Below are 26800 nucleotides of genomic sequence, written 5' to 3'. Positions count from 1 at the left end.
ATGATATTGTAGCAGTAGGAGGGTGGACACATGACTTGTAAACACAGAGAGGGTGCTGGTCTGTTCAGCGTGGGTCGGAAAGGAGCTCTCTCTCTCTCTCTCTCTCTCTCTCTCTCTCTCTCTCTCTCTCCTCACTTTGTTTTTGGTAGATGGAAAAATGTACCTGGGGCCAGAGACAACATCCTTTTCGGAAGCTGTTTTACATAAAGGACTGGGTTTAAAACTGAGTCGTCTGGCCTGACCAAACAGAGCTCCAGTGACATCTGAGGAGTGTTGTTCAAAATTATGGCAGGAGCAAGACACCAACAATTCATCATATAAAATGTGGGAGACATTGGAGGGGAGGCGGTTGGCTTGGTACCCTGAAGGGCAGGAAGAGGGAGTGGCCTGGCCCAGGCCGCTGCAGCCACGTAACAGTTTGGGTTCCGAGCGTGGGGCCCTGATGTGGAGTCAAATGTGAGACCAGCGCCGTACGATCCTGCCACCTGGAGTTGCCCAATCCGTGACAGGGGAGGATGGATGGCAAGTGGGGCAAGCCCACAGCGCTCATCTGGTCTGTGCGGACTGAGGTCCAAGGCCGGGGCTCGAGGGTTTGTTGCCTCAGGGTGACGCCTCAGTGGTCCAGTACCCCCAAGTGGCAGGGAAAGGCCCGTCAAACCATAAATGATCCCTCCACAGGTTTACCTCCGGAAACCTTTTTGCAACATTTACTTCCTTGAGATCAGGGTGAGGTTCTCGGATTGGACTCGCCGGGGTTGGTCATGGCCCTGGCTGAGCGCCAAGAAGACCATCAAACACGACTATCCAGAATAGGGGTGTCCAAACGCCATCCTGGTGGGGACCCCGGTAAGGCCAATCCGAGTACCTCATTTAACCATCCGGTCTGTAGCAGCGATGGACGGTGTGTACAAATTAATATATTAATATGAATTCATTTAGTTGTTTCTTGTTCTCTTCTGATAGACTTGTTCAGTTTGTTTTTCAACTGTGAATGCTTATTTTGTGAACGGAAATGAAAAAAAAGTCATTAATCTCATATTTCATACTTCATCACTATTAATGTTATTTGTTCACAATATTTTATTTTATTATTAACTGCTAATATGTACCAGTACTGGTTATTGTTAATATGTGCAGCTTGTTAAACAGGTGGACGAACAAAGAGATGCAGAGCTTCATATGAGTAGTTTGATAATCCAGTGATCTGTTGCTTATGTTATGTGAAGTGTGAGTAGATCGATTGCTCCGCAATTTGTTGGTAATGCCTCATGGTGGTGGTAGGGGGATGAACTGCTGTCTCATTCAATACATCAAGTGAACGACACAGCGGTGTGTGGTTTTTCCTCACTCCTCTCTCACTACCATTTCCCCTGTTTAAGGTAATTATAGCACACCAAGCAATCTAAACGTTAAAAGGCACACCTGCAGCCAGTTTCTGTCATTACCATGCCGGCTATATATGTTCTGTCTGTGTTCTCTGTTCATCTGTTAGTCATCTGTGTCTCGTCCGTCCTGTTCGCTGTCTGGAGTCCAGGTCTGCTGTGCACCTCAGGTTGAGGAGCAACCTGCATCTCACGTCAGTCTGTACAGTCATTGTAAATAAAGCAGCTCATCACTTGTCTCTTGGTCCCGGAGGCGCCGGCTCTCTTATCAGTGCCGCCAGCTGCTGCTGCTGTCGCGATGCCGCCGTCACCGCTGTCAAGCCCAGCGCATTTCTCGGGAGACTCCGGAGACTCGCGACCCTTCCTGGTCCAATGTGGTCTCCACTTCGAGATGCAGTTGGGCACGTTTCCAACAGAGAGGTCGAGGGTAGCGGACATCATCTCCCACCGGTCTGGCAGAAGGGAGGCTTGAACCACCTGAATGGAACCGCCGATCCCGGCTGTGTGACGCTGTGAACGAATTTTCAGATGCGCTGTAAAAGATCTTCGATTGATGCCCCGGCGGACAGGAGGCGGCTCGAGTGCTGGCAGCGCTGCGTCAGGGCAGAAGGTCGGTGATCGACTATGCGATTGAGTTCCGCACTCTCTCCGCAGACTGCGCCTGGAACGATGCGTCACTGTGGGACACCTTCCTGTACGGGCTGGCCAGCCCGGTTCGCGACCAGCTCTTCCTGTTGGATCTCCCCGATGACTTGGACTCCCTCATTGCCCTGGCGGTTCAGATGGATAATCGTCTGACGGCCCGTGATCACCTGAGGCAGACGGACTCACTTGGAAGAAGAGGATCACGAGAGGATCACGCCCCTCTCCGCCCCTCCAGACCTCCACTTCAGAAAATTTTCTGATTGGTCAAGGGTCACAAGACTCAGGCGATTCATAAGAAAACGCAAAGGTTTTCAACAAAGAACGAATGAATCAACGAGTCTTGAAGAAGGGAAGGAAGCAGAAATCTTCATAATCAAATTTCAAGATGAGAGTTTTTCAAATTACTCAAAAGATTGGACCAAGAATGTCAAAAGAGAATGGGATTTGAATTCGTAATGAATATGCCATCAATGAGTCACCTGGATGGAGTTTGGGAGGGCCAAATCAGAAGCATCTTGGCAGTCATGCTTGATAAGTCGGCAAGCAGGCTCGACACTGCCACTTTAAGAACATTTCTCTATGAAACAATGGCTATCATCAACAGCAGGCCACTAACTCGAACATCTTCATGGTCCAACAGGTCCAGAACCACTCAGCCCTGTTGGGATCTCACAAGACCACAGAAAGTTGATTCATTTCTAAGGAAAGAGATCTTCATTTGTCAAGATACATAGTCATGACATGTGAATTCTGACTCAAGAATCTGCCTGAGCGTCACACCCAGCAGGGGGGTCCTTTTGCCACTGCAGCCACATGCATGTACCCCCCCCCCCCCCCTTCTGCTCAGAGGAGGCTGACTTCCCCCTGGCTCTCAGCCAGTCACCAATTGGGTGAGGCCCCAGAGTTCAACACCTTTGAATTCCCCCTCCTTCATCAAAAGCCTTTGGAACAGACTCCTCACCCAGTCTCTCCCGAGTCTTCCCCCTGTGAAAACCAGGGAGGAGCTGCATCCCAGCAGCTCAGCTGTAGCCCAGCCTGTGAACAGCTTACACCAGAGGCCTGCAAACAAAGTTCTCCATTCCTCCACTCCTCTCGTGGCCTGACCACGAGGGTCAGACCTTCTCCTGATACAGAGGCCAGCACCCAGAGTCTGATCTCCCATCAACCAGGGAAAACCGACCAATTTCTCCAGGACAGGACCGGGGAAACAACGCCTCACAGAACCTCTTTGTGTTTTCCTCAACAAGCAGGAAAACCATCACAGACCTGAGCGACCAGCTCCTTAGTCTGAACAAAAGGAACAACCAGGAGGCTGCAAAGAAAGATTCCTGAATCCTCAACTTCATCTTCTTCTCCTCAGCCTGCAGAACCAGCAACCACAGTTGCAGCAGGTGCTAACTACAGGAGAAGACACCAGCTTCCCTCCAGCAGGACAACAACTGAACTCCTTCAAGGAAGTGGTAACAACAACTGGGCATTAGCTGAGACTAGTTAAACCTGATGCTATGATAGAACTGTTTAACTTTATGAAGATGTGTTGATTCTGTTACAGTGATTGAGTTCTATAGATAATGATATTAGGAGCAGTTATCAACCTGTAAACCAACGTTAGCTCTGCCACAGACACAGGGTCTGCATGCTAATCTTTGCTTTACTAACTTGTTAACTCACAATCCTACACATATCACATCAAAGACAACATCACACCGTAACTGAACACCATCTGATGACTCCTGACGTTTTACAAAGTCGCATTCACATAAACTCATTCTAGAAATGGTCTTTTAACAGAGACACACAGGAAGAAAATGCTAAAGACTAGCTCCCATGTTCCATTGTTCTCCTAGCACATGGTGGAGACCCAGGACAGACCTCCTGCTCTCTGATAACCTCCATTGGAATGTAGTTTCTTGTGATCCACCATCTTGTTTTGTAGTTCCATCACACACACTCCATCCATCTCTCTCTCACTCTCTCTCTCTCTCTCTCTCTGTCTCTCGCCACACACACACACACACACACACACACACACACACACACACACACACACACACACACACACACACACACACACACACACCAAGCTGTATATATGTATTTAGAATCTGTGTTTTATTAATTTTCATTGTAAATGTAGTTTTTGGAATCATACTTGCTGTTTTATTAATGAGCACAAAGGTGAATGAAATGTCGACCTCTTCTGTGTCAAGAACTCCAAAATCCTTCAAGTAAAGCTTGAAGGATTACTTGGTAAAGCTTGAATAATTCTGGTAATTGTAATTAATGTAACTATTAATTACAATTCCTGATTAACTGTTTAGTATGTCTTATGAGATTGATATAACTGAATTGGCTATAATTTCCTGTTAAGACAGGTGGTGCTCTGAGGTATCTGATACAGATCAAGTTAACATTTTTAATAACACAATTACTAACTATCTTTGAGAATTATTAATCATTATCGATAGCCAAACTGCCAAATGTCACATAAATGGCACCTCGTGAACCTTATGAGGTAATAAATCCCTCCACCTCCAACCACACCTTAATCATGAAATCATTCTGCCACCTCCTGGAGAGTTCTGTAAGGAAGATCTCTACCTGAACAAAAGGTGGAAAAGAGTGCAATTCTTGGCCAATACCAAAGATGGAAGAGAGAATACCTGCTAAATCTCCAACAACGTCAGAAATTGGAAAAAACATTACGAAACTATTCGATTAATTTTTTTCAATCGTAAATGACATTCTTTTTATTTATTCACACAGAACAAAAACAGATCTAAAAAAGTTTAGACCTAAAATCCCTCTGCCTTTCATATTCAGGCCAAATAAAATGATGAAAAATTCAGTATGGAAAAAACTTTCAGGAAGATTAAACATAATACAGTTAATCAAAACATTGCATATTATTCACTCTTCAATGCTCACTGTAAACTTCTAAATTCAAATCAAACCGGAAAATAACACAAAGTTATCTTATTAAGAAGTACAAAACATTGAGGGCCTTTGTGAGACTCAGCAGTTTGATAGTTGATTGAAAAACTAAAGAACAACTGGTTCACAGATTGGAAAGACCTAAAGCATATTCAAACCTTTCATTTTGATCATCACAAACAAACTCAATTTCAATTCACTGAGATTTTAGAATTTATTCACCTCAGAAGAATACAATTTACTTCCATGCTCTAATGCAAAGGGTGACACTGAGGAAACACACTGCATACAACAACGTGGCAAATCCTGCTTCCAAACTGTGTTCTTATTCAGAGGTTTAAAAAAAGACACTGAAGTGAACACTGCAAAAACCCGTGGAGGTTTCTCCAATACCGCACTTTCAATTTAAGCTTGTTATATCCACAGAGACGACTTTATTTCAGGATTAACTTCTTCAATGTACACTTGAACTGATTCCCAATTGAATTTTTCTCCCTCAGGCTAGAAAACATATTTTCTACATTCAGTGATATGTTAAGTCAAAGGGGGAAAGTCACTAATCTTTACAAAAAGCCCTGGACATTAAACAGAATAAAACACAAGCTGTGGATGTTGAGTTCACACGGGCAGCTCATACCGCTACTTGTTAGTTGCTAACATGTGGAACCAGAAGTTGGCCTGCACAGTCCAACCCTGTTTCTCACAGTGAGCAATCTGCCTCAGAAAGTCCTGCTTGGCTTCTTCTTCGGTTTGTCCCTCCTGCAGCGCCTGTCGCAGGTAGCGCATGTCTTCCGGGGCGCTCAGCTCAGGGATGCCAGTGAGCAGCATGAGGGAGAAGAGGGTGATCAGCAAATGGGAGTGGGAGCGCAGCGAAAGGTACGCTTGAATGCAAGTGTCCTGTCATGAATGTACAAAAAAGACAAAGAAAGAAATGATTGACTGCCCATCGGCACAAAGGGGAATTATGTGTGAATGGTGTTTGTGGACTTCAGGTCAGCGTTCAGTACCATCATCCCCTCTGGACTGGGCACTACACTGCGGGGCATCTATGATAATGTATAGAGTGCTCGCAACTTAATACGGTATTCAGTTGACTGTCCTCGGTTACCAGATTCCCACAGTGAGTATCAAGTATACCTCAACAAAACGTTATTGATGGAGAGAGATGCCAGCTCAGTTGGCTTGTATACCTGGATATTCAGTCATCCATCTTTAATATCACTTTGTCCTGTGTAGGGTGACAGGGTGCTGCAGCCAATCCCAGCTGCAGCACCCTGCAGCTGGATGAGAGCAGGTGCATCCTTTTTTTGGATGATATTGAGCCGATATCTGATATCAATATTGGATAGGGACAACCCTAGCGAGAAGGTTCAAAGTGTGTGTGGAGTTAGCATGTTCTCCCGGTGTTTGGATGGATTTCGTCCTACAGTCTTAAAATATGCATATACCTTAATTGGTGACTCTAAATTGTCCCTCGTGTGAATGTGAGTGTGTGGTTGTCTGTCAAGGTGTGTTTGCCCTGTGGTGGAAAGAGATGTTATTGACGGAGAGAGATGCCAGCTCAGTTAGCTTGTTCACCTGGATATCCAGTCATCCATCTTTTATATCGCTTTGTCCTGTGTGGGGTGACAGGGTGCTGCTGCCAATCCCAGCCTACTATAAGTGAGAGCAGGATGCACCTGGATGGGTCGCCAGTCCACCACAGGGCGGAAATGCACCTTAACGTTGGTGCCGCTGCCATAAATGCTAAAGAAGAGCACCCAGCTTCAGCCAATAGAATGTCTCTGATCCAGCATGCAGAGCCCACGTGATCACAACAACAACTACTGTAGGAGAAATGATGTGGTGAAGCACTGTGCCACCATGCGGCCACCATTACCAGTGGCTCTTAATGCTTAAAGTCTGTGTTCTACCCTTGAGCAAATCAAACATCAAGATTGTATTTTTGTCATGACTGAAACTGTAGTGGTATCGTCACCAGTTTTACACAGAGAAATTATATCACAGAAGGTCTTTCCTACCTGGAATCGTTGAAAGTACAGGCTGTTACGACCTTTGACTCTGCCCATGAGATACAGAAAGTCAGGCGTGAGGACAAAGGGTACCCGCTCTCTGCTCACACCAAGGAAATACTTCTTATTGCCCAGGATGTGCCCAAAGTCAATGTGAAACAGGTTTCCTGCAAAGTTAGGGAAACACTGATTACATCCGCAATGAAAATATCTCATCATACATTCATGGTGGAGTGATTCCTTCAGTTCTTGTCGTGAGTTAAGTTTGATGAAAAGTGAGAACAAACTAAAGGATCTGTGGAACACACCCTGGTCTGTGATCATGATGTTGTCATTGTGCCGATCTCCGACTCCCAGGATGTAAGTAGCGACACAGTAACCAGCACACGACTTCATGAACCGCTCCACAGTCTTGAAGTGCTGTAGTCACAAGAAATGTAAAGCCAACATGTTGATACTAGATTATCTACACTACAGCAAGATTTCCATGTACTTTAGATTTATTACACATAAATTGAAACTTCTGGGAATATTTTTTAAGTCCTGCACAAAGTTCCTTCTGGTTCATGAATTCCTGCATCAGTGCAGGCGATCGGTCACTGGACCAGCTGGGGTGTAATGAATCTCACTTTGCTTTAATAGCAGTCTTTGGCTCTTTTGGATTGGAGTTCTAATCATCTTGACCTCCTTTATCAAGGTTGCTGAAGCACAAAACAGGTCCTGAAAGATGTGTACACCACTTCCCACGCAAAGTTTGTGATCTAAAAAAATTAACTTTGTGAGAGAACGTGAATACCGGTAAGCAAAATTTGAATCTTGCGCAGCACATTTTGGAGACTGGGAACCTGGTGGTGCTGATTGTGAGGTGGAGAATTGAAGCCAGTTTCATCTCATGCATTTATTATCTTCAAAAATCAAACTTATTAATCCATGTGATCATAAACAGCCAAGCTGCAGTGGTATAGATGTTTCTTTAGTGGAACATTGCTACTGAATCAGCAGCACCATGTTCATATGTCAAACATTCATCTTCAACTGATACAGAGCTGTGGATGGAACTGATGGATTATCTATTGTGACAAAGTGTGTAACAATCAGCCTGATTTCACAGTAAACGCATAAATAGATCGGTGACAGCCGTATGTAAAATGTAGTGTCGGAGCAACGCTGACTGGCTGTCTCTGGGGACGTCTGTTTGGTTCCAGCTACTTTTATTAGTATTTACAGCAATAACGTACAAATATACTAAACCGTATGAACATGGTAAGAAAGTGAGTCTCTGGGAAAGTGTCATGCAAAAAAAATTGAAATTGAGATGATTTACTAATGGGTTACACGTAAAATAAAGACATTTTGATTTTATATTGCTTATTTTATATTTATGCATACGTGATATGTGACACAGTTTAGTGTATTTTTACATTACAGCTGTAAATCCTGATAAAAACCGTTCACTTTTTGGCATAAAACCAGCCTGGTAATGCCATCGATAATGACCTCCTCCTCCACCCTTCGCCTCCAACTCTCGAGTGACAGGATAAAACACAAAGTCCACTGAGCCTTTTAACAAGTCCTTGTTCAAATATCTAATTCATACATTTAATAAACGGATAAAACTGAACTTTATCGGTCTGCTGTGGTCTCCACCAAAATGTCTTCTTCCCTCTCTGACACTGTGACACACGCTGGCCGTCACAACAATGGAGGCTGTTTTTTCACCCTGCAGTGTGCTCAGGTGCTGCCCCCATGATGTCACTCTCTTCCATATCACTCTCTTCTGGCCCTCATGTTGTCACTCTCTTCTGGCCCCCATGATGTCACTCTCTTCCATATCACTCTCCTCTGGCCCTCATGATATCACTCTCTTCTGGCCCCCATGATGTCACTCTCTTCCATATCACTCTCTTCTGGCCCCCATGATGTCACTCTCTTCCATATCACTCTCTTCTGGCCCCCATGATGTCACTCTCTTCCATATCACTCTCTTCTGGCCCTCATGTTGTCACTCTCTTCTGGCCCCCATGATGTCACTCTCTTCCATATCATTCTCTTCTGGCCCTCATGTTGTCACTCTCTTCCATATCACTCTCTTCTGGCCCTCATGTTGTCACTCTCTTCTGGCCCCCATGATGTCACTCTCTTCCATATCACTCTCTTCTGGCCCTCATGTTGTCACTCTCTTCTGGCCCCCATGATGTCACTCTCTTCCATATCACTCTCTTCTGGCCCTCATGTTGTCACTCTCTTCTGGCCCCCATGATGTCACTCTCTTCCATATCACTCTCCTCTGGCCCTCATGATGTCACTCTCTTCTGGCCCCCATGATGTCACTCTCTTCCATATCACTCTCTTCTGGCCCTCATGTTGTCACTCTCTTCTGGCCCCCATGATGTCACTCTCTTCTGGCCCCCATGATGTCACTCTCTTCCATATCACTCTCTTCTAGCCCCCATGATGTCACTCTCTTCTGGCCCTCATGTTGTCACTCTCTTCTGGCCCCCATGATGTCACTCTCTTCCATATCACTCTCTTCTGGCCCTCATGTTGTCACTCTCTTCTGGCCCCCATGATGTCACTCTCTTCCATATCACTCTCTTCTGGCCCTCATGTTGTCACTCTCTTCTGGCCCCCATGATGTCACTCTCTTCCATATCACTCTCTTCTGGCCCTCATGTTGTCACTCTCTTCTGGCCCCCATGATGTCACTCTCTTCCATATCACTCTCTTCTGGCCCCCATGATGTCACTCTCTTCTGGCCCCCATGATGTCACTCTCTTCCATATCACTCTCTTCTGGCCCCCATGATGTCACTCTCTTCTGGCCCCCATGATGTCACTCTCTTCCATATCACTCTCCTCTGGCCCTCATGATGTCACCCTCCTCTGGCCTCCACCTTCAGATCAGATTCTTCTTCTGCACCTCCGCAGTCATGACCTCTCTATGACTCTCACACTCTTTACAGCAGTGATGACGTTCTGCCAATCACTCATTTTTATTTTATTTGTGATTCCAGTAAATAATACACTAAATAAGACACAGAATAATATATTCTCCTGACCTCCACCTCCTCCATGGCTATTTCTCTTTCCCTAAAATTGGGCAGTGTGGCTCGGTTGGTAGAGCGGTTGTCTCCCAATCGGAAGGTTACAGGTTTGATCCCATCTCTGCCTGCCGAAGTGTCCTTGGGCAAGACACTGAGCCCGGAACTGCCTGTGAGAGTGAGTGGTTGGTGGTGGTCAGAGGGGCCAATGGTGCAAAATGGCAGCCTCACTTCCGTCAGTCTGCCCCAGGGCAGCTGTGGCTACAGACGTACTTTACCAGCATCCAGTATGGAATAAATGAATAATGCAATGTGAAGCGTCTTTGAGTGTCTAGGAAAGCACTATATAAAACCAATGCATTAAAATTCCTTTTCCTCGTCTTTTCTGTCAGGATTAGCGATCAACAGGCTGAATGAGATGAAAAAAATATGGATGAGGCACTTTGCATTGACCATTTATGATAGAAAGTGGGCGGCAGATGAACTGTCAACCTTCCAGGTGGATTGTGATTTATGAAAGGAAAATGCTTACAGATGTGCATACTGTATGCACGGTTTTATTGATTATTGAGTTTTGTTGGGCGCACGCTATTTTCAGCTTTTGGGTGCATGTACATTTCTAGTAGGAATCCTCCTCAAGGTTTTATAAATTAGGTCATTTCACACTTCTGACCAACCATAACTCAGGATTAACACTGTTCAGGCTTAAAAGACATTTTAAGGCTGGACAGTGTCATGAGTTGACAGAGGTCATTCTTTTTGGTGGTACATCTTTGTCATCTTGCTCACTACATCAAACCCACCACGACAAACCGAGGTTCAAATATTAAGCCTAACATTCAGGTGTGAAGCAAGCCCTTTTCTTCTGAGGTAACAGACTCAAATAGTTCCTGAGAGGCCATCATCATCTTCTCCTTGGCATTTAACACCATGTAAAATTCTGATACAGTTTGAGTATGTGAGCTACTTATTGCAACAAATTCTTAATACTTTTACCTTTGTCATCATTTTTAGTGTATTATGGCGTGTTTCCACCACACAAAAAGTGCAGGGATGGCAAAGCGTAACCGGAGCCAAATGTGACGTTACAACAGTCGTCTCAGCCAGGCTGCAGATCTGGACCTTATGAATCCTCTGTTGTTGTTATTTACATCCTCCACTTTGCACTAGTTGTTTTGTTAACTTTTATTTTTTACAGCCACAGAGCTGCAGCTGAAACTTCTGTGTTGGTCCCGAGAGAGTGAAGCTCGGTCGGGGCGCACTCGGGTGAGTGCCGAGCCGGTGTGCCGTGCCAGGACACGGTAGCTGAGCAGACCGTCGGGTCCGACTCTGCACCGCACCTTCCGCCCAGGCGTGGGTGCCGGGGCAGCCACATATCACCTGTCCACCTTCTGCCCAACCAGAAAAGTGACGGAGAGCTGCCCCAACCTCCGCGCCTGAGCAGGAAGCGCAGACGCGAAGCAAAGATGGACCAGAGCGCAACTGGCGGTGCGACCGGCAACGCGGACATGATGCTGCAAACACAATGCTTGGATGCAATGCAAAGACAGACCCCGGCGCGGCGCATCGTAGCGCGACTGTAAACGCGATGCAAAGTCCCGAGCTCCGGTCTCGCCCTGCCTCACGTCCACTCTTTCACAACCAACACGAAAGTTGAGCAGCAAAGTAAAGAAAAGAAAAAACCAATCAGTGCAAAGCTGACCACTTTAACAGCAAAGGACGCATACAGCTGACATAATAAAATATTGAGGGCGTGTAGTAAATCACTGACAAATCAGCAGACGGCTCCTCAAGCTCAGATCCGCTCCATCGTCCCAGGTAGCGGAAAAGCAACCGCCTTTGGAGCGGATGTTTCCGGAAAATCACAAATTCTTGCGGTGGAAACCATAACGGACTATAGCTGTCCATTCCTGCACTTGCGGCGGAAACAGGGCTTTATTAAGTTTATGTAGGTGCGCTCAATAATCCGGAAAGTACGGTAGCTCCCTACTCACAATTTCCTGGAGAGGACACTTGGACTTGAGCCACTCAAAGAGAGCATCATTTCTGAAAGCTCCAATGGTTCCTCCGTGGTTCCTCTGCACTGCAGCGATGGTCACTGCTTCCCTCACAATTTCTATCATACCTGATGAAGGGAGATTCAATTAAAAAAAAAACCAATTTCAAACAAAAACCAAGACAGCAAAGCCACAACAAAAGTGGCAAAACTGGCTTATGGGTGAGCCTGAAGCTTCACAAAGACACAACCAGTTCCTAGAAGTACGACATGACCTAACCCTAACCCTATTAACTCAAGCAGTTTGTCAATTGTATTATTATTAATTGCTGGTAAATGGATTTCATTTAAATTGTGCTCTTCTACTACTTTTGTTGCCCCCAAAGTGCTGTTAATCACATTCACCACAAACACAGTCACACACCAATGGAGGCAGCTGCCATGCAAGGCACAGCTGGTTGTTAGCAGAACTGTGGAACATGCAGCCTGCTTAAATCCATTCAAAATTTAAAAAGGGGTTAGACCAACAGGTGTCCAAGAGTCAATGATCACCAGTAGAGAGCTTCAGAAAGACTTGGAATTACCAAGCGATACCTTGGTGATGAGACACCTAATTATAGGCAAAGATGTTCATACCTATATTGTGTCCTGTGGAGATGCAGCCATAAGGGATCAGGTTAAGGTCCAGAGATTTATCCTGCCAAATGGAATCCATCAACACCAGAGTCTAAAAGGGAAAATGCATACTTAATGCTACTTCGTCCACATAAATGTTAAAATCTGCCTGAATAACTAAAGCAGAGAGGATGTGTGTAACCTGAATGATGAGCATGTCCTGTCTGAGGTCGTCTCCTTGTTTGAAGATGATTCCCACAGGTGTAACAGAAGATGGCGATGGCATGGGATCAAACTCCAGCCACAGAGGTTTCTTCTTAGAGTTCATAACCTTGCATTTTTCCAGCTTTGAAACACAAACACAAGGTCAGTTGATTTATGTGTTTGAAGTCCTGAAATCAGCTTCCTTCAGTTTATGGAGATTGCTTTGGTTATTTAATCTCCTTTGCCTTCCAGTACATAATACAATTAATGCTTTATCATAATAGTGTAAAGTACACACGGCCATATCCAAGCCCACTCAAAAATTTGGTTCGAATATAAATTCTGTGTGTATTATTCTCCCCATGAATCATTTGGTAAAGTTGATTTAACTCGTCAGATTCCTGTATCCTATTTATTACAGCACCTTATGGATCCTTACTGCTTATTGCTAAAATGTTAGCATTACAGCAGTTTTCCTTTGGAAGTAGTTAAAGTGGCAGCTGGAGATCAGGACTGAGGATGATTGCTGTGAAACCTATTGTATCTACATTATAGTTCAGCTGTCTATCAAGTCATCCATCTTTTGTACAGAGTAGAATTTTTTTTTCTCACTGCAGCTGTCTGTACAGAGCAGTTTTGTCCAGTCCACAGGTGCAGCCTAGCGACTTGTTAAGTAATGAAGAACATTGTTTTTATTAAAGAATATCCTGGTGAGTCTTGTACAATGTGAAATGTGATTTTTGAGTTCTAAAACCAGTCAAGATATGTTTTGTTTTTTTGTTGGAAAATTAGTTTGTTCAAAGCTGCTACTGATTGTTAGCTGTTAGCTCTGTGAGAAGCATGCTTGCACACAGTGTGGATGCTAAGCTAAGGCATTAGCATGTGTGATTTAAAGGACCCATATTATACTAAATCGACTTTTCTGTGCTTTAAACATCATAAAAGACCTATTTGTGGTTCATATACATCCCCAAAGTGTTTTTTTCATTGATTCCTTCAAGCTTGAGTTCACAGCGATGTTTCTCTGTTCTCACTGGTGGGGGAGCTCAACACATTGATTCTATTTGATGAGGACCACCATGATGACACGGCACAGAGCTGGAGAAGCCCCGCCTCCAGGAAGATTGACATGCGGAGAAACCAAAACAAGACACGCCCGCGAATGTGCCAAGGAGCGCAGCCTCTTCTCTGCTCACTATCTCAGTCTCTGCTGCTTCACATTGAACTGCTGGTTTTGTTGCAGTCGATAACTGTTTTCACCATCATGTCCACTTGGAGAAAATGTGTTTTCACCATCATGTCCACTTGGAGAAAATGTGTTTTCACCTTCATGTCCACTTGGAGAAAATGTGTTTTCACCTTCATGTCCACTTGGAGAAAATGTGTTTTCACCATCATGTCCACTTGGAGAAAATGTGTTTTCACCTTCATGTCCACTTGGAGAAAATGTGTTTTCACCATCATGTCCACTTGGAGAAAATGTGTTTTCACCTTCATGTCCACTTGGAGAAAATGTGTTTTGAGGTGCAAGTATGTGTTCACACTATTTGGCTTGCCGAAAGAAGAAGCACAGCGGCGAATGTGGCTGAACTTTTTTCCCACGGACCTGCCTCAGAAATCCACAAAGAATGTGTTTGTTTGTGAGCGACACTTCACCAAAGAAGCTTCCAGAACTACGGTACTTTGAAACTGGACTTACTCAGAAGCTCATCTTGAAACCTGCTGCTATTCCCACAATAAAAGACGCTAACGAGGCGCCGAGAGGAGGAGGCGGGATGTGGGCGGGGCTGCAGTCTTCATGCGGGCGGGGGAGGCAGAGGAGCTGACAACCACCCATTTCCTGACAGGTGACGTCAGATCAATCCAAGAAATAGCCATAATTTCACAAGTTTCGAGTGTTGTATACTGTATCATCCAAATTATTATCCCACGTGAGCATAGGATGGACTGTGAAACATGAAATATAGCAAAATATGGGTCCTTTAATCGTACGCACCATGTGCACTGTGTGTTGTTGTGGACCTGTCAAGAAGTTCACAACATACAAGCTCCGATAGCTTTCCCACAGGTTACTGGTAGTCTACTGAGGTATGTCTGAAGGTGAATTTATTGGTTATTTGCAGTAAGAACTACCTAGATATGGACATTATAGATACATTTAGATGGATTATGTGTTTATTTGACAACTGGAGTGAACTGATACTGTGAGATAGAGTGGTAGGAAATTAATTATCCAACTCGTTTGGCAGCTTCCTGATTTTTTGTTTTTTTTATTACTGAGATCTCTGACGATTTTAGTTGCTACTTTCTTTTCTTTTTTTTGGGGGGGGGGGGGGTGTCAAGCTTGATACCACAAAGAACTGATGAATCAGATGATTTGAAATTAACAATTGAACTGATATTGAATAATAACAGGTTGAATCAGATGAATATATATATATATATATATATATATATATATGTATATATATATATAATTGCTTGTTTATGTTCTTGGTTTTTCTTCACATGTTCATATTTGTTTAAATATACTTTGTTTAACTTTTCATTGAATATTATTGGTGTCATCGCTGTGGATGTTTCTTTCATTCTCACAGTTGAGTATCCACTGCCAGTCTCCCAATGAACCTTGTAGAGCCTTAAATTAAGGTAAGACATCTTGAAGTTTTTTGACAATCAGATTGGTCAAGATTTGGATGTTTCTGACCACTCAGTTGAAAAAGGTGACACCTGTTTTAGTGCAGTGCGAGGAAACCAGAGAACCTTTTAAAAAAAGTAGTGTGTATCGACGATTGTTACACTTCCTACCTGGATCTTTCCGGCTCTGATGCGTGGATCAAAGGGCAGCAAGAACTCATTTGGCAGATTGCTATTTCTGAGAAACTCTTGGAGTTTGAGTGGAGCTAAAACAAGAGCAAGAAAGACACAGTGGAGCAAAACTGTTCCAACAACAAAAAACCTCCTACTGAGATAGCACAAGAAAGAACATTTGATGTTTTGATCTCCTCAGAAATCCTTGATTCAAAATATTTTGTGTTTAAACATGGGCAGAGCTTTGCTAAAGAGACATCTTTCTATTATAGGCACATGCTAATGAGCTCCAGATTTTCCTAATAAACTATACCAAATATATACAAACATGGACAAAATTGTTGGTACCTTTCAGTTAATAAAAGAAAAACTCACAATGGTCACAGAAATAACGTGAATCCGACAAAAGTAATAATAAATAAGAATTGTATGAAAATGAACCAATTAAAGTTAGACATTGCTTTTCAACCATGCTTCAACAGATCTATTAAAAAAGATAAACCCATGAAACAGGCCTGGACAAAAATGATGGTACCCTTGACTTAATATTTTGTTGCACAACCTTTTGAGGCAATTACTACAATCAAATGATTCCTCTAACTGTCAATGAGACTTCTGCACCTCTCAGCAGGTATTTTGGCCCACTGCTCATGAGCAAACTGCTCCAGTTGTCTCAGGTTTGAAGGGTGCCTTTTTCAGACGGCAGGTTTCAGCTCCTTCCAAAGATGTTCAATAGGATTTAGGTCAGCGCTCATAGAAGGCCTCTTTAGAACAGTCCAATGTTTTCCTCTTAGTCATTATTGGGTGTTTTGGGTCATTATCATGTTGAAAGACCCATAACCTGTGACTGAGACCAAGCTTTCTGACACTGGCTGGCATATTTCTCTGAAGAATCCCTTGATAGTCTTGAGATTTCATTGTACTCTGTATTGTACTCATCAAACTGCAAAGATTCAAGACACCCTGTACCAGATGCAGTAAACCAGAACATAACAGAGCCTCCTCCATGTTTCACAATAGGGACAGTGTTCTTTTCTTGATATGCTTCATTTTTCAGTCTGAACATAGAGCTGATGTGGCTTGGCAAAAAGCAAAAATGTTGTCTCATCTGTCCATAGGACATCCTCCCAGAAGCTTTGGGGCTTGTCAACATGTAGTTTGGCCAATTCCAGCCTGGCTTTTTTATGATTTGTTTTCAACAATGGTGTCCTACTTAGTCGTCTCCCATTAAGTCCACTTTGGCTCAAACGATGACGGATAGTGCGATCTCTTGAGACGTTTTTTTCTGGGCTCTTTTGTTATCATTCGTATTATCCATCTCTTTGATTTGCTCATCTATTTTCCTCCTGTGACCACGTCCAGGGAGGTTGGCTACAGTCTGAATCATCTGAATGATATGTGCAACTGTAGTCACAGGAACATCAAGCTGCTTGGAGCTGGTCTTATAGTCTTTACCTTTAACATGCTTGTCGATAGTTGTCTTTCTAATCTCCCAAGACAACTCTTTCCTTCGCTTCCTCTGGTCCATGTTGAGTGTGGTACACACCATGTCACCAAACAGCACAGTGACTACCTCTAGCCCTATATATAGGCCCACTGACTGATTACAAGACTGTAGACACCTGTGATGCTAATTAGTGGACACACCTTTAATTTACATGCTCCTTTGGTCACATTATTGTCAGTCTTTTGGCGGGGTACCATAATTTTTGTACAGGCCTGTTTCATGAGTTTAATGAATCAATGTCAGATTTTCATTTGTTCATTTTCATAGAATTTTTATTGATTACTTTTTTCAGATTCAAGTTATTTCTGTGACCATTGTGAGTTTTTCTTTCACTAACTGAAGGGTACCAACAAAATTGTTGGTACCCATATATGCACTAAAGCCCGGTTCACACGACAGGATAATGAGGCCGATTTTGACCCCGATTCTCTCCTTCTGACAATCTTAAGGACACGCAGATCATCATAAGATAATCTTATCAGATATTCCTGCCGTGTGTGGTGTGTTAAGACTGCTCTCGTCTGCTCGGAAGGATGTCGGGACCGCTCCCATCTGAGATCGGGGATATTCAACACATTGGATTGCATTGGCCTGAGTTCTCACCGTGTGGTGTCCTCTGAGGGGAAGACGCAATGAGCCTGTTGACTGTGACGCGTAGCCAATCAGAAAGCCAGGTGACGTCGTGGCGGCGGACCGGACGTGGGCGGGGAATACCAAAATCAAAACAGTTGTCATGACGAAGCAACGCCTCTTCTTGTTAAAACTTGTTTTTTGGGGGAAAACACGGTGGCTGCACAACACACACGGTATGACCAAAACTGTTAACCCTGTGATTATTTTTTGCCATGTGTGTGATCTCTCAGGTTTGGGAAATCTGCCGACAATTTTATAATCCTGCCGTGTGAACCGGGCTTATGTTTTAATCTACAGCATTAGTGGCTGTTTGTATAGCAGCAGAATTCTGATACTGGAGGCCTTTGTCTTCTACCTGAAATCAGCATAGCAAATATATTTAATTTAGAGGTTTAGCCACACAAGACGACTTGGATATTCTTAACATATTAACAAAGTCTCAATGTTCCTCAACAATTTCTTAGAATTATAAGGACATTTTTTACTATAAAATAATCAAATTCTGTTTGAATGAAAATGTCTGAGGTTTCACACCTATAGAAGGGAGGTCGATCTTCTCGGGGTAGAGTGCTTTCATGTCTGATGCCACCTTGTGGAGTTCATCCACTACCTGCACCTGTTGGATGAAGCTGTCCAGCATGGCCTGACCGCAGCCCAGCAGGTAGGCCTCCAGGATGACCGCCATGCGCTGGCGGAAGTACGGACAGCCTGCCACCTCACTACGGACATACCAGAAGAAGAAATGCCCAATTCTCTTGCTCTGCAGAGGAAGACACACACACACGCACGCACGCACGCACGCACACACACACATACACACACACACACACACACACACACACACTAAAGTCACTTGTTCTATATAAATGCACCATTTTAATTACATTTTGGCCTTCATTTTGTTGTCTACTTTATAACAGATGTGGATAAGGAATGGTGGATGTCAGGATTTGTTCCAGTTTGAGTTAAGTTAATCCTATTCCAACCCAACTTTATTTATATAGCACATTTAACACAACAGCCAAGGTTGAACAAAGGCCAGTGAGTACATGTGAGTCTTGAATTTACACTTAAAGGACTCTAGAGACCATGTACAATGGTCCTTTGTTTATCGCGGGGGTTACATTCTAAAAATAACCCGCAATAAGCAAACTCCGTGAAGTCGTTAACTTTTTTTCTTTTTTTTCTTCTTCTGCCCTTGTCCTGTTCGGCAGCTTGGGCAGACAATATGATGTGATTGAGAGCCTTGTGGTGTCAGAACAGTTTTTGCTCTTGCAACAGGAAGAGACTAAGAATCTTCCCTGGTTGCTGCCTTTATTAGATGTTAGCATGGCTGCCGTACACGACCAGGGGGAACGCCCAAAGAGAGAGAAGATTGAGAGGAGAGAGAGGGGAGTGGGGGGGTGGAGGGGACAACATGCAATACCCTTGTTAATGCTACATATATTATTTACAGTTATCACACTTATCCAAATATTTTCCAACTGTTTTGAGATTAAACCAGCCTGAGTAGCTCTATCTAGACAGTAACATGATTTTCTAGATTAAACCAGCCTGAGCAGCTCTATCTAGACAGTAATATGATTCTCTAGATTAAACCAGGCTGAGTAGCTCTATCGAGACAGTTACATGATTTTCTAGATTAAACCAGCCTGAGCAGCTCTATCAAGACAGTAACATGATTTTCTAGATTAAACCAGCCTGAGCAGCTCTATCAAGACAGTAACATGATTTTCTAGATTAAACCAGCCTGAGCAGCTCTATCTAGACAGAAACATGATTTTCTAGATTAAACCAGCCTGAGCAGCTCTATCAAGACAGTAACACGATTTTCTAGATTAAATCAACCTGAGCAGCTCTATCAAGGCAGTAACATGATTTTCTAGCAAGAGTATAAATTAGCAGGTAGGAAAAAAAACAAAAAGCAAAAACAACAACAATGATAACAAAAGCAAAAACAAAACAACAAAAAACAAAAACGTGATTTTGATCATTGAAAGAATAATAGTAGTGTGTCTGTGTGTGTACGTGTGCGTGTGTGTGTGTGTGTGTGTGTGTGTGTGTGTGTGTGTGTGTGTGTGTGTGTGTGTGTGTGCGTGCGTGCGTGCGTGCGTGCGTGCGTGCGTGCGTGCGTGCGTGCGTGCGTGCGCGCGTTTGGTTTGTTCACTGGGTGTGGTTGGAACTGTTGCGGGGGGTCCTGCAGTATCACCCCGCGGCCCGAGGCCACCAGAGCCAGACGCCACTACTCCGGCACCCAGCAGCCCCCCGGACCTGGGGAGGGCCCGACAAACCACCCAGGAGAGCCACGCCCCAATCCGGAAGGCACCAGACGGAGAGTGCAGAGAAGACCATCTCCCATCAGCGGGAGTGCCACGCCTGAGCGAGCATACACCCCGTGCTCCAGCTGCACTCACCCCAGAACACGGTGGGACCACAGTGGAAGGTGCTGGGGGGATGCCCCCCACCCTGTTGGGTGTTGGATGCATGTAGAGGTGTGTATTTGTGTGTGTGTGTGTCACTATTTATGTTTTGGTTGGCTATCGATAATGATTAATAATTATCAAAGATAGTTATTAATAATGTTAATGAAATTTAATCTGATCTGTATCAGAACCTCGGAGCTCCACCTGTCATAACAGGAAATGATAGCCAATTCAGTTATATCAGTCTCATAAGATATACTAAATACTAAGATATACTAATCAGGAATTTGAATTAATAGTTAAATTAATTACAATTACCAGAATTAACAGTAAAGCTTGAAGGATTTTGGAGTTCTTGACACAGAAGAGGTCGACATTTCATTCACCTTTGTGCTCATTAATAAAACAGCAAGTATGATTCCAAAAATTATATTTATTAACAATGAAAACAAATAAAACACAGATTCTAACTACCTATATACAGCTGGGTGTGTGTAGGTGCATGTGTGTGTGTGGAGAGAGAAAGAGAGAGAGAGAGTTGGAGGGAGTGTGTGTGTGTGACGTGTGATGGAACTACAAAACAAGATGGCGGATCACAAGAAACTACATTCCAAATGGAGGTTGTCAGAGAACAGGAGGTCTGTCCTGGGTCTCCACCATGTGCTGATAGCAATGGAACAATAGAAGCTAGCCTTAGCATCTGCTTCTGGTGTGTCTCTGCTAAAGGACCATTTCTAGAATGAGTTGATGTGAATGAGACTTGCTCTGTAAAACGTCAGGAGTCGTCAGATGGTGTTCAGTTACTGTGTGATGTTGTCTTTGATGTGATATGTGTAGGATTGTGAGTTAACGAGTTAGTAAAGCAAAGATTAGCATGCAGACCCTGTGTCTGTGGCAGAACTAACGTTGGTTTACAGGTTGATAACTGCTCCTAATATCATTATCAATAGAACTCAATCACTGTAATAGAATCAACACATCTTCATAAAGTTAAACAGTTCTATCATAGCATCAGGTTTAACTGATCTCAGGTAAAGTCCAGTTGTTACCACTTCCTTGAAGGAGTTCAGTTGTCGTGCTGGAGGGAAGCTGGTGTCTTCTCCTGTAGTTAGCACCTCCTGCTAACTGTGGTTTGCTGGTTCTGCAGGCCGAGGAGAAGAAGATGGAGTTGATGTTTCAGGAGTCCTTCTTTGCAGCTCCTGGTTGTTCCTTTGTTCAGACTGAGGAGCTGGTCGCTCAGGTCTGTGATGGTTTTCCTGCTTGTTGAGGAAAACACAAAGAAGTTCTGTGAGGTGTCGTTTCCCTGGTCCCGTCCTGGAGGAACCGGGTGGTTCCCTGGAGAGCAGACTCTGGCCGCTGGTCTCTGGATCAGGAGAAGGTTTCCTCGGAGTCTTCGTTGCAAGAGAGGGTTGGAGGCCCCTGGTTACAGGCCTCTGGTGTTAGCTGTGTGCTAACGCTGGATGAGCTGCTCTCCAGCAACTCACCTCCTTGGAGTTTCCTTTGCAAGAGAGAGAGTGAAGGCTGGCTGAAGCCTTTTGTCCACGTGTGACTTCAGAGGTGTCAAAGCCTGAGAGCTTCAACCAATCAGTGACTGGCTGATTGCATGGGGGAGAGTCTTGAGCAGAAAGGGGGGAGGAAGGTCCTGGAGAATGTCCCCCCCTTCCCCACTCTAGGTGTGAAAGGACATCACATTCCTGGGTCAGAATTCATGTCATGACTGCGTCTCATGACAAATTAATATTGTCTCTCCCCAGAAATGAACAAACTTTCTGTGGTCCTGTGAGATCCCAACATACATATATATATGTATATATATATCGGGGCTTGGAAGATAAACAGCCACACCCAAGGAGCCATCTGGACAGCGATCTGAATGCCAGCTTCTACAATCTGACTGCCGAGCTGATCCAGGTGGACTCTATCTCTCCCAAAAAGAGACGGACGATTCCAAAACAGATTAAAATGTTGATTAAAAACAAAGTCATGGACTCTGCAGGCGGACTGAAGCCAGGTGTTTAGGCCGACGATTCTGCTAAATTGCCCAGAGCCATGGCATGGCATTGAGAATGGACCACTGATAAAAACAAACTTTCCACATGATTTAAGAATGTTATAAAGGCGTATATAGTCCTCTTTGGTCACTTTGGAGTGTTGGCGACCAGTATCGTTCATTCCAACATGGATCAAGATCCGGGTGATGGTGGCTGGGTGGGAGCGCAGCATACCGAGGAGTTTTTCCAGGATCAGCGGGACAGTGGCGCTAGGAAAACAGTGAGTCGTGGAGTTTGCAAAGCGGATTCCACGAGTGTAAGAATAAGAAGGTGGATGGAAAGAGTGGGCGAAGCAGGTGGAAGCAGGCGCCGGCGTTCGCTGTGGCAGTGAAGCAGTTGCTGACGTGGCGTCGTGGAGCTCCGTAGGCTCCGGGTCAGCCCGGCTCCTATGGCCTGTAGCAGCCTTAAATCCTGGTGATCCTGGGTCTGACCAGGGCAACAGAGACTCACAGAATGTCTCTGCATAGCCTCCCTTAGTAGCCGCCAACAGACATCAGACGTCGACGTCATCGCTGATACCTGCTGGTCTGGGATGGTTACGGGTCGATCCTAGGGAGCAGCGGCAGGAATGCTGCTTTAGCAGACTGGGAGGGCCAGGCCATGGATGCCAGGCCGTCAGGGCAAGCAGCCGTAGACACACCATTGGTTGTTGAAGAGGAAGGAACCATCACAGCAGGTCCAGGAGCAGAGCTCAGGCCGACACCACCACCCAGATTTTGTTCAATCTGTGACATGACCTTAAAGCGATAAGAGAGCAGGGGTGAAGACGAGACCTTTCTGTCTGGCGATCTTTGCCGGTCCTAGATAACAATCTCAGTCCATGATTGCCAGTTGGGTGTCGAGCAGGAGGACGACCGCGGGCTAGATGGATCCCAAAGTGCCGTGTCCGGCAAGGCCGAAGAGAGAGAAGCTATCCACATCGACTGCCCATGGGCCACACTTATGGACTTGGCCAGCAAAGTGTCTTTACTCCACAGCTCATCTGAGAGCTGAGGAATGTCCTCCAACAGGTCAGAGATCTTCTTATTAGCCTTCCTGAGTTGTGGGTTTTCTTCAGGAAACATGGAGGTACCCATTGCTGCTCTGCCTTGTCTCTTTCAGTTTGTATATTTCCTGTTTTATTTTGAAAATCACATGTCTGGTCTCTGTGTCAGGTCACTTGTCTCCTTGTTTCTATCCGCCTTGCCTCAGTGTGTGATTACCTGTGTCTCCCACTCCCGAGGCTTTAAACTCACTTCCCTCATGTCCCTGTGGCCAGATCGTCTTTGTACCTCCGTGTCTCGACATTTGCTTGGTTTGTTGGGAAACTGTTTTCTAAACTGCCTTTTGAACTTTTATCTTTGTGCGTGAGTCTGCAAGATTGTGACAGTTAACACAAAAACTGGAGAAGAAATGGCGCGTAACTCAATTAGAAGTGTTTCGTTTTGCCAGGAAAGACAGTTTGCCAATCTATATAAAAGCTGCCCCAGGGCAGCTGTGGTGACCTATGTAGGCTACCACCATTGAGTATGGAAGGAAAGAATAATGCAATGTAAAGCGTCTTTGAGTGCAGAGAAAAGTGCTATCTAAAACCAATGCATTATTATTATTAGTGCTGAGGTCACTGAATTGTGTTGCATGACTCACCCGCAGAGCTCTTTGGATGAGGAACCGAGCCAGGAAGCTGTCATGGTATGGTTCCACTTTAAGTGTCTGTATGAAAAATAAAGATGAAGGTAAAACTTACAAAATGCAGTCACTGGATGTTCAAGTATTATAAAATGAATACTCAGGAACGTTTATCAATGGGAGGGAAATCAGATCAGAATCAGAAATCTTTATTGTCATTGTACCCATGTGACATTGTACAATGAAATTAAGGTGCTGACTTTCAGGTGCGGGTGCAAAAAAGTAATACATAAATAAATAGATAAGATCTGTAATACTCAATACACAATTCTATAAAAGAATGAGAATAAAAGCCTAAACTATCAACAGACATATGATAATGTAGTCATGCAGTCATCCAGTCATGCATAGCACGTAGTCATGATTATTGCACGTTATGTTATTCAGCAGTATTTAGTGATCTTATGGCTGTAGGCTAGAAACTCTTCCTTAGTCTATTTGTCCTTGACTTTGTGGATCTGAAGCATCTGCCTAAGGGCAGACATTCAAACAGTCCATATCAAGGATGTGAGGGGTCTTGAAGGATCCTTGCAGTGCTCTTGTGGCAGCGGGAGTTGTGCAGGTCTTCAAGTGGGAGGAGACGGCCTCCGACTATCTGCTGGGCAGCACGTATGACCCTCTGGAGCGCTTTCCTCTGTGCTACTGTGCAGCTGGAGAACCATGCACAGAGATAGTAGGTCAGGACACTCTCTACAGTGTAGAAGGACAGCAGAAGTTTGTCCGAGATGTTGTTCTTCCTGACAACCCTCAGGAAGTAGAGTCTCTTCTGGGCCTTCTTCACCAGCTCCGCAGTGTGCAATCCCCAGGTCAGGTCATCGCTGATGTTAACTCCCAGGAATCAGAAGTCTGAGACCCTCTCCACACAGACCCCGTTGATGTGTAGTGGTCGGATTTTGTGTTTCTTCCTCCTGAAGTCAACGACGAGCTCCTTGGTTTTTGATGTGTTCAGAAGCAGGTTGTTGTTCTGACACCATGCTGTCAATCGCTCCACCTCATCGCTGTAGGCAGACTCATCCTCCCCAGAGATGAGCCCCACAACTGTGGTGTCATCAGCGAACTTGACGATGGTGTTGCTGTGGTGGGCGGGGGTACAGTCATGGGTGTAGAGTGTGTGTAAAGGAGGGGGCTCAGTCCACAGCCCTGTGGTGAGCCAGTGCTGAGATTGATGGCTGTGGAGAGGTGGGGGCCCACTCAAACCCTCTGGATATGCTGTGTGAGAAAGTCCTTAATCCAGAGGCAGGTGAAGTGTGGGAGACCAATGTCGGACAGCTTAGGCACCAGTCTGTGGGGGAGGATGGTTTTGAAAGCAGAGCTAAAGTCTATAAAGAGCATCCGTGCATAGCTCCCTGATGCTCCAGGTGGGACAGGACAGCATGGAGAGCAGTGGTCACGGCGTCCTCTGTAGACCTGTTAGCTCTGTAAGCAAACTGTTGTGGGTCGAACGAAGGGGAAATGAATGACATGATGTGGTTCCTGATGAGCTCCTCGAAGCACTTCATTACCACAGGGGTCAATGCTACTGGCCTGTAGTCATTGACACTGTCAATAGTCTGTTTTTTGAGGAGAGGGACTATAATGGAGGATTCAAGACAAGTTGGGACGATGGACTGGCACAGGGACTGGTAAAAAATCCTGGTGAGGACCCCAGCCAGTTGATCAGCGTAGTCCTTGAGCACACGTCCTGAGATGCCATCGGGTCCAGCTGCTTTCGGTGGGTTTATGGACCGTAGTGTGCGCCTCACCTCGTGCTCATCCACCCCGAAGGTGGAGTTGTCGTTTCCTGGGTGAGGTCCGGAAGCCTTTACCACCTCGAACCGGGCAAAGTACTAGTCAAGCTCTTCTGCCAGTGATGCATCACCGACCACAGGACCCAGGTTGGTCCTGTAGTTAGTGATGTGCTGGACACCCAACCATACCCACCTATTGTTGTTGCTCTCCAGGTGGTCCTCAATCCTCCTTTTATAGTCTAACTTGGCCTCTCGGATGCCCCTCTTCAGGTTGGCATGGGCTAGAGAACCACATCGAGAACACATAGAGAACCACATCACCAGACCTGAAGGCTGTGTTTCTCTCCTTCAACAGCTTCTGGACCTCACTGGTCATCCAGGGTTTCTGGTTGGGGTCGACCCGGATTTGTTTCTCGACTGTAACGGTGTCTGTGCAGTGGTTAATGTAGCTCAGCACACTGTCACAGAACACCTCCAGGTCTGGGTGTTCAAAAATACCCCGGTCGGTCCTCCTGAAACAATCCTGTAGCTACTGGGAGGCTCCCTCTGGCCAGTTTTTTACTGTCTTTGTGGTGGTGGGGGCAGTTTTCCTAAGTGGGGTGTATGCTGGGATCAGGAAGAGTGATACGTGGTCAGACTGGCTCACGTGCGGTAATGGCTTAGCCCTATTGCTGTGCTTAATGTTCGTGTAGACTTGTCCAATGTGTTGGCTCCTCTGGTGGCACACCTCACGTGCTGGTGGAATTTGGGGAGCACTGGTTTTAAATCCACATGGTTAAAGTCCCCCGCGACGATGTGCATGGCATCAGTGTGCCTGGTCTGCTGGGTGCTAACATTGCGGTGTAGCAGTCCGGTGGCTGTGCTAGTGTTAGCATCTGGTGCTATGTAAACAACGATGATAATGACCAAAGTAAACTGTCTGGGGTAATAAATGGGTCTGCATTTTACAGTCGCGTACTCCGTCAGGAGAGCAGTCACTGTCCACAGTCACTGTGTTTGTACACCATTTGTTGTTCACGTACAAACACAGCCTCTGCTTTTCCTGGAGTCGCTTTCGAAATGAAAGTCACAGCCCACGTTGGAGCCAAAGTCCAGTGGTCACTCAACCTCATGGAAGGGGGGAGGGGGGACCACGTTTTAAGAACGTGGAAA

General features: G+C 45.0%; 2 protein-coding genes across 2 annotated transcripts in view; both read right to left on the bottom strand.

Annotated features, from left to right (window-relative positions):
• The window catches only part of lamb2l (laminin, beta 2-like), a gene marked incomplete at both ends in the record, with an annotated part of 116231 nt that extends 116049 nt beyond the window's left edge, over positions 1–182 (bottom strand). Inside the window, one exon of the mRNA XM_080496337.1 lies at positions 164–182. Within this exon, the coding sequence (XP_080352463.1) occupies positions 164–182 (19 nt within the window). The remainder of the gene's footprint in view (positions 1–163) is intronic.
• A 5418-nt stretch (positions 183–5600) lies between these two features.
• Positions 5601–26800, bottom strand: part of LOC308130136 (phosphatidylinositol 4,5-bisphosphate 3-kinase catalytic subunit gamma isoform) — a gene marked incomplete at both ends in the record, with an annotated part of 64453 nt that continues 43253 nt past the window's right edge. Inside the window, 9 exons of the mRNA XM_080496336.1 lie at positions 5601–5858; positions 6983–7140; positions 7282–7393; positions 12008–12138; positions 12646–12736; positions 12827–12970; positions 15637–15731; positions 18314–18539; positions 23880–23945. Of these exons, the coding sequence (XP_080352462.1) occupies positions 5601–5858; positions 6983–7140; positions 7282–7393; positions 12008–12138; positions 12646–12736; positions 12827–12970; positions 15637–15731; positions 18314–18539; positions 23880–23945 (1281 nt within the window). The remainder of the gene's footprint in view (positions 5859–6982; positions 7141–7281; positions 7394–12007; positions 12139–12645; positions 12737–12826; positions 12971–15636; positions 15732–18313; positions 18540–23879; positions 23946–26800) is intronic.

Source organism: Blennius ocellaris (assembly GCF_963422515.1).
Source record: "Blennius ocellaris genome assembly, chromosome: 5".
NCBI lineage: Eukaryota > Metazoa > Chordata > Actinopteri > Blenniiformes > Blenniidae > Blennius > Blennius ocellaris.
This window is presented reverse-complemented; position numbering and strand designations above follow the sequence as displayed.